Here is a 14,608-nt window from a genome sequence, read left to right as displayed (position 1 = left end):
ATACTATGTTTCTCATATTTTACAAATAGAGTATTACCATCTATCTATCAATTATCTATCATCCATGTACACTAAAAATGAAACCTAATAACATTTTAAGCAGCCAGGGGATATGTTATTATCATGTTTTAATCAACCCCTATAAGAGTACCAGATGTCTGCATGGATGGGCACCCAGTTTTACCTGATACCACTGCAAGGGCTCTAGATATGCTACCTCATTATCCTAAAATACTTGCATTCAACCTTCAAAGAATGATATATCTAAACTTCCCTATCAAATTAAATATTTTAATGGCAAGTGATGGGGTCTGCGTTATAATCCTTGAGAAGTCCCGTGATGGATTCTGAAGCACACACTTTTGAAATAAACTCACCTTGGCATCATATTGACTGGTAAATTTTTTGTTAAATTTCCTCCACAAATAATCCTGGGTTTCACCACCTCTCCAAAGTGCTTGGTTCAGGGTCCAGGACACAAAAGACACAAAAGTTGTCATATGTTTTCCTCTATTTTTTAATATCTTGCACTTTATTTTAATAATTTATTGATATACATGTCTCCTTTTATGTAATTTCTATCTTTCATAGATTCGTTTAGAGTAAGGCTGTGTGTTATCAATGTCTTTTCACCATGTGGGATAATCCCTTAATGAATACTTTACGGAAGAGATGGAAATATTACACAATATTAGTAGTCAAGGTGAAAAGACAAATCTTGTCATTTTCTCAAGCAAATGTTGCCTTAGAGAGATTTCTAGCATTTATATTAAATTTGTGTTAATGTAATTCAGATGGAAAAAATCTCCAAGAGAAAAACTATTTCTTCAGTGAAGATATTAAGCCCTTTATAACTTCCTTCATTGGCTGAAGAGGCTGTATATGAGGCTAAGGAGAGCACTTGGGTTTGAAAATAGTACTTCTGTCCCTGTTCCAGATTCTTCAATACATAATAGATTTGAAACTCCTTTATTTATTTAAATAGCCAAAAGGAGTCAATATAAAGACTATTTTTCAATTAATTTTGTCCAACACAAATATATACTGGGAGTTGAGATTATGTTCTGCCAATTATATGCATTTGGGAACATACAGAAAATTATAATGCATTACAGATTTGTATTTGTGAACTAGATAAAATAGTAGGGAAAAAGGAATTTGCTTAGAAAAAATATCTAACAAATTTTTAAACAAATTTTTAACAATATATTTTTATTGATTTCAGAGAGGAAAGGAGAGTGAGAGAGAGATAGAAACATCAATGATGAAAGAGAACAATTGATTGGCTGCCTCCTGCACGCACCCTACTGGGGATCAAGCTCGCAACCCGGGGATGTGCCCTTGACTGGAATCAAACCTGGGATCCTTCAGTCCGCAGGCCGACACTCTATCCACTGAGCAAAACCAGCCAGGGCAATACTTACATTTAGATAACATCTTATGAATAACCCATAATTGCATTAAAGGAATATATTTGTTCTTCTGGCATCAAAATTATGTACTCAAACTTTCTATTGTATTTCTTTGTGTATAAATTAATTTTGCCAATGTATTGAAAAGCTGATTCTTTTAAGATGACTTAAAATATGAGATTATTGAAAATAATGTGGCTTATGGTTTTAGCAGAGTAGGACCATGTGGACAAATAAGCTCATGACAAGTATGTATTCAGAGGGTTTTCATGCAGATTTAATGGTGACCTAGTCAATAAAGGGTAAAAAGTAATTTTAGGTGATAAATATTAAATAGGAAGATTAATATCCTTGGTTCCACTGAGAGGAATATCCTGTTACTGTGAAAATTTCAAATATGAAATTATTGTACATTAGTGAGATTTTTATTCACTGCTAGTACAGCACGAATACATGGTCAGGAAAGTTATAAATGGATGTGGTTCTAATGGATTATGTTGGCAATTAAATAAACTCATAAATTTTTTGCTTTAAATTAGCTTTTGCAGTCAGAGAAGCTCAAAGCATTTTAAAATTCTAATTGGTCTGCTTTGAAATGTTAAGAAAGAATATATTACCTCCCATCCTGTGGGAAAACAGGCTGGAAAGGTGAAGAGCCTTATCTAAAATCACTTGGTGTGAAACAGTGGCCAACTGCTAGTCAACCAAAACCACATTCTGCTTCAAAAAACACTGCTAATAAATCTCCCATGTAGTTCAGACTGCAAATCATCAGCCATTGAAAGAAAATTAGTAATGAAGGAAAATTCATCCAGGGAATCGTAAACTTAGCCTCTGTCTTTCATCACGCGAGGAAATTCACAAGGTTTCCCCACTTTTTCTTCCACACTCTCTACTGCGATGTTTAAATGTACAAACTTAGTTTTCAGCCATGTACTGGCATCTAGGAGGCATTGTGTTTTATGTCAGTCTTTCATTAGCTGAGGAAGCACCTCATGCTAATGTGAAAGAATATTATTCAGAGATGAAGTCCATTTCTTGACTCTTTATAGGAGGCGCTACAGGACATTTCAGTCAAAATGCTGGCAGCCTGTGACTAGAAAGTGCCATGAAGATGAGACTTGCATCAGTACCTTGGGCAAGCAGGACCTCATTTGCTCAGGAAGCGATGACTGCAAAGCAGCTTACATGGGCACCCTTGGGACGGTGCTTCAAGTGCAGTGCACCTGTAGGACCATGTCACAAAGTGAAGAATCTCTGTGCAAGATTTTCCAGCATATGCTTCACAGAAGATCATGTTTCAGTAAGTTATACATATTCAGTGAATTATATATGATATATATTTCTTGAACAGCACAAAGTGGTAGTCCAGCACAGAAAATTTGTTCACAAAGACAACTTAGTCTGCTATTCCATTTTTTAAAATCTGTTTTCTGATTATGTTTTGTGCATTTGGTAATTTTACTCATTTGTCTACATGACAAATGTAAGTTATATGTTTTTAACTTATATGATTGGTCATTCCTAGATATTATTTATTGATTTCAATATTGACAGCATGAAATATTTATCCTACCAGATAGCTGAATGTATTAGGTATTTATCGTAAGTAACAAACCACCCCAAAATGCAGGGACTGGAAATAACCATATATTTACTCACAATTCTGCACATTAGGCTTGGCTCTGTTGGGTGGTTCTTCTGATGATCTGGGGTCACTCGTATAGCTACAGTCATCCAGTGGCTCAACTGAGGCTGGGCAATGCAAGATGGTGTTTAGCAAGCATCTTTGGCATGGCTCTTCTCCCTGGGACCTCTTCAGCAGTAGATCCTGGGATTCTGACAGTGAAGATAGTATTCCCAGCAGCTAAGCCCTAATGGGCAAGTACTTATCAAGCCTTTGCTTCTTTCACATTTGATCATGTCTCATTGGACAAGCAAGTCACATGGCCAAGTTCAGCATCACTATGAGAGGAGGCTTTACAAGGATGTATATATCAAGGTTGGATTCATTAGGGGACCATTAATTTTTTAATCTACTTTCTGGTTGCCAACCTATGTAAAACATACTGACTCTTGGATTTGTTTTGTCTCCCCTTGTTTTTATTTTATTCATTTATATAGTTTCATTGATTTCAGAGAGGAAGGAGAGAGAGAGAGAGAGAGAGAGAGAGAGAGAATGAATCATTAATGCCCCACACTGGAGACTGAGCCCCACACTGGAGACTGAGCTGCAACCCAGGCATGTGTCCTGAACGGGAATCACACCGTGACCTCCTAGTCCATAGGTCGACGCTCAACCACTGAGCCATACCAGCCAGGCTCCCCTTGGTTTTAATATTGACCTGGCTGTAATGATGAGATGGAAAACATACTTTCTAAAGTTATTATTTATTCAATTTTGGAAAGAAGAAAACTGATATTTAGGAATTTAAATAATTTTCCCAGCATCTTAAAGTAAGCAAGTGGCTGAGAGGGATTTGTCTATGAGTCTTATAGAAAGAAGCGCAGGAAATGGTCATATACTAATTCAAGGCCTCTCCACTGTCCATATTCAGGGTTAGTCCATGCAACCATCCAAATTTCAAAACATCCCTAGACCCCTAAGCCCCTAGTTGAAACCACCAAACCTGCAAACAGCATTCCTGGGAGGAAATAACAGATGTTTCATGGCAAACCAAACTTTTATATTTATGAAAAATATTTGAGAGATACAACCACATATGTATCTATATCTGTACCTATACATTGACATGGTTAACTATATACAGGTCCACACACACATTTTAAATTTTTCTATATTTCTTTACAGATACTAATGTGATTACAATTATGATTTGTTGTGTATTAGGTAATAGACATACAATTCAGTGTATGGTTTTGATTCCAACAGAGTCCTCTGTGGAATTTCTACAATTTTTATAATTAGCACTAGAGACCTATTGCAATTGAAATATGATACAAAGGGGAAAATGCAGCATGGTATATGTTGAATCTTAGTTTCTAACTAATCATGCTCTTTGATTAATATTAGGTGGCCAATTCTGTTGGAAGTAAATGTATTTATAATGAACAGCTCATAACATTACAGAAGGAAATAGCAAATAAAATAATTGAGACTGATAATATATAGTTACATAATCATGGTTATTTTTACTTGGTTTCTCCATATTAAATGATAGTCAGGAAGAAAAAAAAAAGGTAGATTCTACAGGTTAGAGATAACTATTCCTGGGCATAAGTTCTCTCAAAATGTCAGTCCCAGCAACCTAATTCTAGTCCTAAGCCTGGTTTTCTTCCATGTATTTTTAAGTATTGTCATATTTTACTTCCATATGTTTAGCTACTATAACCTGTACAGAGCAAAAATTATTTTTAGAGAAACAGTAGAAATAGAATTTAAAAATTCATCAACATTAAAGTAGTAGTAACAATGAAAAAAATCTAAAACTACTTCACTTTCTTCACTCACTAAACTTTATGAGCTTTGCTCCTCAAACATTACCTACTAAAAGCAGGAATTTTAAGTGACAGGTTTATAGACTTAAAAGAACCTTGCAGGCCTTCCGTCACAGTCTCCATACTTGAATTAAGAGGAAAAGTTTCAAACAAAAACAAGAACCAAATCCTGAGGCCTGGCTAGTTCTAAACATCTTTATCCCTGCCCCGTATGCTTGGGAAGTAGCAACAGCACATGTTTGAATGAACTGGCTCTCTCACCATCACCTCTTTATTTCTCACATCACCCCAGCATGCTCCTGCATTATCAAAAAGATCTATCACTGCAGCATGTTTCCAAAGCCCTAGAGCTTTTGCTCACTTTACTTGAAAGAGGCAGAAATGAGTAAAGTTGAGAAGACAATTGGGGAAGAGTTTCTGTTTTGCACATTTGTTTGGCTTAAAGCATTGTTTTTCAAACTCACTTAACCTGAGACCACAGTAAGCAATGAATTTTCCATTAGCTTTTTATATGCAATGTCTTCTGTGTGTGTGTGTTTTTGATTATTGTTTTTCTATTCCATTAATTATTTTCAATGGTGACTACTACCCACTAAATGGATTTTATAACTCACTAATGTGTTTCTCTCTGAAGTTTGAAGAATACTTGCTTGGAGCCCGAATTCAGCTGGAAGTAATCTACATGAATGTGACCAAGTCCATCTTTTAATATTATAATTATAAAGTTTATTGAGTGCTTAATTCTGGTCACAGTTTTTTTTACTTAATCCTAATAATTTCATAAGCTAGAAGCTCTTATTTTCTTCATTTCACACACAAGATAAAGGAAGCTATGAGATTAAATGTCTTGCTCAGGGTTCTATACCCAGAGTACAGTAGACTTGGGATCGTAACTGGCAGCCTCCTGTGTCCTCCTGTCTGTGAAAAGGTAGACAGCAAGCTTGTGTCCCTTCAGTGTGCACTAAGCCCTCGCAGGCAGAACCTCTTAGTTCTGGTCACAGAATTAAGCTTGGAAAATGTGCCAGAGAGCCCACCTCCCCTGCAGGACCAGACTTAGGCAAAGGAGCATCCTGAACAAAGTGTATGTATTCAGCCACCAACTTCCCTTAACCACTAACCGCCGGATCCACACAGGCAGACTTCCTCCCGGTGTCTTGCAGCACAGAGCAAGTCTGTGGCAGGCAGAGCTGATAGAAAGGTGAAAGAAATAGGACAGAGACACATTGGTTAGTACAGAGAGGACCGCAGGGATAGAAAAGTTAAAGGATGACTATTGTGTAGCTCAGCTACACTAAGGGATTCAGTCACTGACAGGAATGTGCTCTTGTCACATTGCTTAAATTGTCTTTTTTCTTGCCAACTCTAAAAGAAATTTGGGGATATCCCCACTCTGCCCATAAAGATTCAGTTCCTTTTTTTGAGGAATTATTTTTAAAAATGAAAAGAGACTACCTACTTATTAAATCCTACAGGGAATGGAAGGCATAGCAATACATGTATGATAGATATAAGCTGAGACTTAATTTAAAGGAGTACAGAAATAAAAATAAATCTCCCCCCTGTTCCATTCTCTAGAAAGTCAACGTTCAGAAGCTTGATGTACATTCTTTCAACCCTCCTTTTTTTTTTTTTTTTTTTTTACTTTGAACCTTTTAAATACATATAAAGCTTGAATACCTTGTATACATCCAAATAGGAGCCTTCTTCATCCTGACACACACATACACACATATTTTAATGTAATAATACTATACATTCTGCATTAGAGCTTGCTTCTTAACTTAAAAATATGTGATAGACACATTTGCAAGTATATACATGTGTGATGGCTTAATTCTTTGTAAAGTTTGCATAGTATTCTATAGTATTTGTGTGTATGTATGTATATACATACATACCATATTTATTTAATTACTCTATGAATAGAATATGATTGTTTATCAATATAGACAATTTTAGCTGGCATTTCAATAGAATAGGTTTTGAACAGTGAGATTACTAGACCACAGAATTTTTGCATTTTTAAATTTGGTAGGAACTAGAAATATGTTTGTTTCAATTATATTCTTAGTAAAAAAAAGATTTTTTTTAAATTTTAATTTTAAATATCTTTTGAAGCAGTAGTAACAATGAAAAAAAAGTTTTACTTAGTCATATGCCTTGCCTAAAATACCTTCTTCTTTGAGTACCAGTAATGTCACTTTTGTAGCCTACATCAGATGTCTGTACTGACATATGTGACAACTCACTGACCTGCATGTCTCTTACAATGATCCTGAATCTGTGGTCCCTTACAGCAAAGTGATGACCTGGTATAGCCTTGGGCTCATATTCTGACCCTGCATGTGTGTTCTGGGCTATGTAAAGGGGAAATTTTTTTCACTGCTTCTTGAATAGCCAATCATTCTTCCTCAATTAGATACTTTCCGTTGACATTTAAAAATATATTTTACATGATTTACCAAAGAAAATATTTAATATAAAAAAACTATGAAGAATAATGGTATCTACCATTCAGTTTAAGATACCGAACATTGCCTTTATTTTTTTTATTTGTTAAGTGCCCCTTCATTTTACATCTTTTTCTCCCCCCACTTCAGAAGTAATCATCATATACTGAAACCCACACACATGATACATAAGTGACACACATATGCATGATATTGTCTAGGGTAGCGGTTCTCAACCACTACTGAAGAATCACTGAGAGAATAAAAACTCTGATGTACAATAAGCTAACACAATTATGTCATAGAGAGGCAAGACCTAGGCATCAGCGGGGCCAATTTCATGGTCATGTGGCCAGTACAGTCACACAGGTACTCAGAAGGGCCTGCACTTGGGGCTTCATATTCTGCAGTCATCATCTCTGACTTCTTAATGATTTTATCTTTCCATTTGTGTGTTGGAAATGAAGTCCAGTGGGGCATATGTGAGGATCCTGGAGCCTTAGTCCTATGCATTCCTGCCTCTTGCCACCTTCCTGGGACAGGCAGGTTCTCAGCTGCCTCCCCGCTTTTTGGTACCCAGGCCCCATTCAGGATCCTTCCTTTCCCTTGCCCTTCACCTGCCACCAGACATTTGCCTTTTTTAAAAAATGATATTGAGCTTTATGATACACGGCTGTAATTTTTTTTAATCCTTTAAATTGGTCTTCATTTTCTTAATAAAAATTACGATAATAATATTGTTAAATAGCTTTGACTATAATTATTTATAGATGTTGTTACATATTACAGTTGTTACTGTAAGTCATCATTTTAAGATTGTATTTTAGACTCTTTGTAGTTGGCCTCTATATATTTAATTGATTTTTAGACATTATTTTATATACAGTAAGATTGTCCCTTAGGTTGATTTACAGTCTTTACGGAAGGCCTCTTTTCTATGCTTCTGAAAATTATCTGCCTACTTATTTTTTTTTAAATTTAAGATTGGAGTAGATCTTGGATGATGTGCAATCCAGATTTTATGGTGTGTTGTAGGAGACAGGCAACCTATACACTATAGAGATTAGTTCTTATTCCCTGCAATCTCCCCCAATACAAACACCAACACTTCCTCCCCCAACACACACACATACATTATACACTGTAACAGAGACCTCATAACTTCAATAAAAACTCTCATTCAAAATAAGGAAATGTGGGAAAGTTAGTAATGGGATCCTTCTTGACAGGCCTTATGAAGCTTCCCTGGCATTGTGCACATTTTTGGCCACCTGGGAAGGACCACTTTTTGTGGCTCTGATTTTTGCCCTCTGGGAGTTCTTCCCTGTCCATCTTCCTTTATAGCTATATTCAAATTAGGTCTGGGGGAGTGTGCCCTCCCTAGGAATATGGTGCTCTCATAGACCATATCCTGGTCATACAGTTTGAGGGACTGAAAGCTATTTTGGAGTCACACACTTTTTACAAGCAGACTGGTGGTTTGTTTGGCAATATAATCTCTTTAAAATGTGTTAGAGTTCTCATCTATTTGCTTTTAGTCAGTTACATTGGCCAGTACCCATAATAAAAAAAGAGTTTTCTTGACTTAGTTCCCAAATCTGCCTTATTTCCCAAGTCTGCCTTATTTCCTTGCTTCCTTACTGCAACTTAATGATTTAAATTAATTTAATGATTTAAACTAATCTAAACAATGGACTTGGGTGAAAATGTAATACCCTTAATCTGTTTTTTGCTGCCTAGTTGAATGAATTTGTTTAACTCAGAAATAACTGGAAATCTTTTTCAGTCTTGTCTCTTGCTATTTGGGTTGTAGAAGCAGTCAGCTTTCAATGTTATAGAATCTTCATTTTAATCTCTCTGATTTCTACTTGAAAACCAGCCAGTTTCTACCTGAGCTCGTATCCTTATTGTAAAACTCTACACAATGAAAGTCAAGAATAATCAACTCAAACTATCACTTTAACTCTTTTTGGGTTGTCTTGCTCTTTTAGGTCCTTCCAAAGTGCTTTGAGAAATGCATTGTAGAACTGTCTTCATGTCAGAAAAAAAGGGGCAAGCATTTATCCTTTGGAACCTGTCCCACACCTCTCATGAGCCTTGATTCTCTAGAAATTGAATTTACTATATTTATGACTGCTGAGTGGAGCCACAGTGGCAGAAAGGCACTGGATAGGAAAGAAGGAGGTATGGCATAAGGTGAAGGACTGTCATGTTGCACTTACACAAAGATTAGGCATTGGAGGAAGCATTTTGATGATAACGAACAAAGGCATATTCATATCCAGAGTAGGGATAAATTCCAGTAGGAATGCATCACTGCCTTCTTCAGGGTGGAAGGATTATGAAATCATCAATCTGCCACCAAACTGCCAAATTGAGGGTTTAGTATTGGTCTCTGCTATTGCTGGGAGGTGTGTCATTCGGGATTGCTAAAACTTTGATGGCTTAGCTCTAGGAAGAGGGAGTCCATTCTGTGGCGCCCAGACACTGCACCATCCTTTCACCATAGTTACACTCTTCGTGCTCACTGCACAGGCCTGGTTGGCCTCCACGGGGTGGGTCACAAATTTACCTAACTGCTAAGGGCCTACTCTCTGGTGAGTACTCTCAGCGAGACATTAACTTGGATATAAAGATGTGCCTAGCTTGTGCCACTATTATGGGTCCTTCCACATGCCTCTTCATCTCATTTCCTTATCTACAATCTTTTAAGTTTGCTCTTTTCATTTCTCTAATCAAGCAATTTACCGCTGTCCATCAGTCTCAACTTCTTCCCACTTCTTTCTCTACAAAGTGACAATTAAGAGTAGTACTTAACCCTGGCTGGGTTGCTCACTTAGTTGGAGTGTCATCCCGTACACCAAAGGTTTTCAGGTTCAATTATTAGTTAAGGCACCTAGGTTGTGGGTTCCATGCCTTCAATATTTCTCTCTCAAAAGTAATTTAAAACTATCCTTAGGTGAGGATTAAAAAAAGAGAAGGCGTACTGTTCAAGCACTGCCTCTGGAGAGGATTTCCCTTCACCACTGTCCTCTAAAGCCACTTCTCATGGGTTTGTGCTGTGGCAGCTGCCCTTTTACATTTAGCACTGATAGTCTCTATTCACCTTTCTGGGAACCAATGACTTAATGGATTTGATGATACCCAGTTAGGAGCATGTTAGGAGCTATATTTCAAATGGCAAATAGCCCGCCATTGCAGGTGGCATAGCCTTGCTCCAGAACTCAGGGGTGGGGGGTCTCTGCTATAACTCTCCTATTAGGGCATGACAGAGGCTCCACATTCATCAGAGACTGTGAATGAGATTGTTTATAAAGTGCCTGTTACATAGCAAATGTTCTATACCTTTTAATTGCTTGTCACTCTAAGCAATTGTTTGGGGTTCTGGATCGAGAACTGGACCATTGGGTATCTTTTTCTAATGTTTCACTAAAGCCAACTGGTTCCATAACTCTATCAGGAAAAATCTTTTCATTATTAGTTAAGAACGTGATGATCACAAAGACAACCACCAAGTGTTGAGAAAGGTGGACATTAAATTTTTGATTCTCAAACCTGTTAACACTCTGAAATATCCAGATGATGATTAGTTTAAAATATAGATAGCTCAGAACTCATTATTAAGACACACACACACACACACACACACACACACACACACACACACCCCAGGTGGTTCTGATTTTCAATCAAGTGTGGGAAGTTTGGGAACCATTGCTCTAATCCACATGTGGGAAACACCCAGTCACTGGCCATAGGTCCCAGAGCCTCTGTTCTCTCACACCTCCCAGGGAATGAGAAACGTCTGTGCACAGAAAGGCAAGGTGGCCTGCTTCACCCCATTGCCTAAAAACAGTTGGTACACATTAGCCACTCAATACATAGTGAATGAATGAATGAACAAAATGAACCAATGTCTACTATATCTCTATAGCAGAACTGTCTTCTGAACACCATTGTTTTTCTTTCTTTTATTGGAACTCTCCTAATAATTCAGCTTCCCTATTAGCCTCACTCATTTGTATTTCTACTTACGCTGGAATTTTCAATTCAAATATTTGAGCAAAGGAATCAGGAATTAACAAGACCAAGCTGCTGCTGCCCACTTTAATAAAAACATTTCAAGTTCCTTATAATTTCTAACAATTTTCCTCTTTATAGATCAACTTTCAAAAAGTTTGAGTAGTAGGCAACTATTTTACAGTTGATCCTTGGAAGGTATCAACACATAAATAAGTAATTGACCCGAACATATATTTGCTCTTAAATGATTTTATATCCTTAACAAACTATAAAATATGGGTTGCTCTGTCTGTTAATAATAAGCGTGAAAAAAGAGTATCCCCCAAAGATTTGCAAAACGAATTGGCTTTTGTGAAATTTTAATATAAAAATTCCTAAAAATGTATATAGTCCTTTAAGAAGCTTAAGAAAAGAGCCCTTGGTATTAGTACCTGTTTCTATCATTAATTTCTTCTTTTTTTTTTTGTAGTCCTATTTCTCCCCCATCTGTTTATTAAAGCCTCCTCATAGATATCAAGATTGCTAGTAAGACTGTTTTATTTATCTTACTTGTCTGCATTCAATGGATAGATTATTTGGCTGTATTTCATCTTGCCTTTCAGCATTTCATCTGTCTATTCCCAGTGAAGGTCTTGATCTAAAAATAACATTCCATTAGTGAACATTTTTATATAAAGTTCTTTAAACATGCCCATATATATGGAGGTGCATAATTCATACTTTCATACATTTTTTTCTAACCTACATAAAATTTTACACTTATTTTTAGTACAATACTTTAAATATTGCACAGAAAATGATTAATGAAAGCTCAAACTCACTTTTGTAAATTATTGTTTGAATTTTTATTGTCGGCTGATCACTAGCTGTCTGAGAAGGAAGATTATAGACTACAAATAAAACAGCTAAGTGAATTGTGAAAGACATTTCTATTGCAAAAATCTCTCTCTCTCTCTCTCTCTCTCTCTCTCTCTCTCTCTCTCTCTCTCCCTCCCTCCCTCCCTCCCTCCCTCCCCCTCTCCCTCCCTCACCCTCACCCTTTCCCTCTCTCTCTCCTTTTCCCTCTCCCTCTCTCTCTCCTGAACACACATACATGCCGTCTTCCCTTATAGCCAATTCATTTGGTTAGTATTCCAGGAGTTTGTGTTAAATTCTGGCTTTAAATAAATCACTTCATCTAGCCAAAACCACTGACCTTTTCTTGGTTTCTACACAAAACTTTAATTCAATTCCAGTATCCTTCAAATTCAGTCCAGGTGCTAAAAAAAGTCTCTTGGTTTTCCAAGGAACAGTCAACAGAATTTCCCTGCTCTGTATTCATATTTATAACATAGCCTGTAAATAGCCCAGTATTTTGTATTTTCTGAATTAAAGTGGCTCCATGGTGAATTTGTAGTTCATCAAATTCATAGACACTCACTTATAAATGTATGTTTTTCTTCTTAGAAATTAGTGATTACTCCTTTAGGATCTTGTTTTTTATTATATGAAAACTCTTCAGATTCTTTAAAGAATAGGCATGTGTGTTATAAGTTACCAATAAAGAGAATAATAAAAAATAAGCCATTTCTTTAGAATGACTTTAGTTACCACCCAATGTAAAAATTCTGATCCATATATTTTTCTTTTATGCTATTTAATTTATAGACTTAGAGATCAGGACATTTCTTTGGGTTTGGTCCTCATGAATAAATTAATATATTTAACCTTTATTAGCTTTCAAACCTAAAATATAAACAGGGCCCCTTCCTCCTCCCTTCTTCCTCAGCTCCACTCCTGAATTTTGGTAAAAACCATGATCAGTAGCAATTACTCTAATAATCAGATGCCATGTTTGAAAGTGTTAATAGATTTTATTAGAGATCATGGCCCTAGGAACGCAATATGGCACTAGCAGGTCTGGATTCAAATGTTTTGCCTTCCACAAGATAAATAACTGTAAACAAGAGACTCATTCTCTTTGCCTCAATTTTGTGTCTGTGAAGTGAAAAATATAATATCAATCCTAAACCAGAATGCTGGTACAAAGGTTATAGCAATTAATTTATGTAAAGAAATAGCTAGAACATAGTAAAATTCAGTAAAAGAAATTCTTACTACAGATTTTGAAGAAATGGAAAATGATGCAAATAAATAATTTTTGCATAGTATTATGATGTCATATAGATGGTGCTGGAGACAGACTGATTTCTGGAAGATCTAAGGCAGTGGTTCTCAACCTGTGGGTTGTGACCCCTTTGGGGTCGAACGACCCTTTCACAGGGGTCGCCTAAGACCATCCTGCATATCAGATATTTACATTATGATTCATAACAGTAGCAAAATTACAGTTATGAAGTAGCAATGAAAATAATTTTATGGTTGGGGGTCACAACATGAGGAACTGTATTAAAGGGCCAGAAGGTTGAGAACCACTGATCTAAGGTGTCATATTTTCTCAGGATGAGTGACTTCTTAAATATATCTTTGAGTGATGTTAGGTAGATGATGAACTTGGACAACTGGCCTTAGACTTTAATGTGTTTAAGAATAAAGTGGTTTCCAGTAAGAATGCAGATTCTGATATAGTAGTTATGGAATGGGGCCTGAGATTTGCATTTCTAATGAGCTCCCAGGTGAATCTGTTGGTCCAGGAATCACCCTTTGAATAGTGTGGACCTAGATTACCTCTTAAGGACCATTTAAGATACATTAAATAATTTCTATATCTGTCTACTGCTGAGAAATTGATTAACTAATCAACTGGATACATGATGTTAATCTAATAATCCATTTTTATGGACACCAGGTGTCTTGGTGTCATGAAAGAGTTCAAGCATGTCCTTATAATTTCCTATAATAGTGGCTTAGAGCAGGTATGAGATGAACTTGGGCATTTGCATTTCTAACAAGTTCCCAGGTGTTGCAAATACTGTTTGTCCAGGTACCACACTTTGGGAACTACTGGCTTAGAGAAATTATTGATTCTTTCTTGGAATGAATTGATTCTTTTCCTGAATTCTTTACTTGAATCATCAATACAAGCACATACTTCTGTGCCTCCATTGAAGAAACTTCAGCATTGGTTGTTTTGAGATATTGTGATTTATACTAAGAAAAAGACATTTGGTTTTCCACTCTATTCCTGGCATAGAGTTCCTATTATTTCTTGTGGTTAGAGCAATAAGGGCGTCTTTTGTTATGTTAATGAGGTGACCTTTGGAAACTCTTAGGTAACAGAAGGATGTAGGTTGGTTGCCAGGGGAATCCACTAAGTGATTAGAG

The 14,608-nt window shown here is 36.4% G+C and overlaps 1 protein-coding gene across 1 annotated transcript in view; it reads left to right on the top strand.

Annotated features, from left to right (window-relative positions):
- The window catches only part of GFRAL (GDNF family receptor alpha like), a 56,691-nt gene that overhangs the window by 19,519 nt on the left and 22,564 nt on the right, over positions 1 to 14,608 (top strand). Inside the window, exon 6 of the mRNA XM_059699645.1 lies at positions 2,465 to 2,715. Coding sequence (XP_059555628.1) covers positions 2,465 to 2,715 — 251 coding nt within the window. The remainder of the gene's footprint in view (positions 1 to 2,464; positions 2,716 to 14,608) is intronic.

Source organism: Myotis daubentonii, chromosome 6, assembly GCF_963259705.1.
Source record: "Myotis daubentonii chromosome 6, mMyoDau2.1, whole genome shotgun sequence".
Classification (NCBI taxonomy): Eukaryota; Metazoa; Chordata; class Mammalia; order Chiroptera; family Vespertilionidae; genus Myotis; species Myotis daubentonii.
Note: the sequence above shows the minus strand (reverse complement) of the source record. Positions and strands in the feature narration are given on the sequence as shown.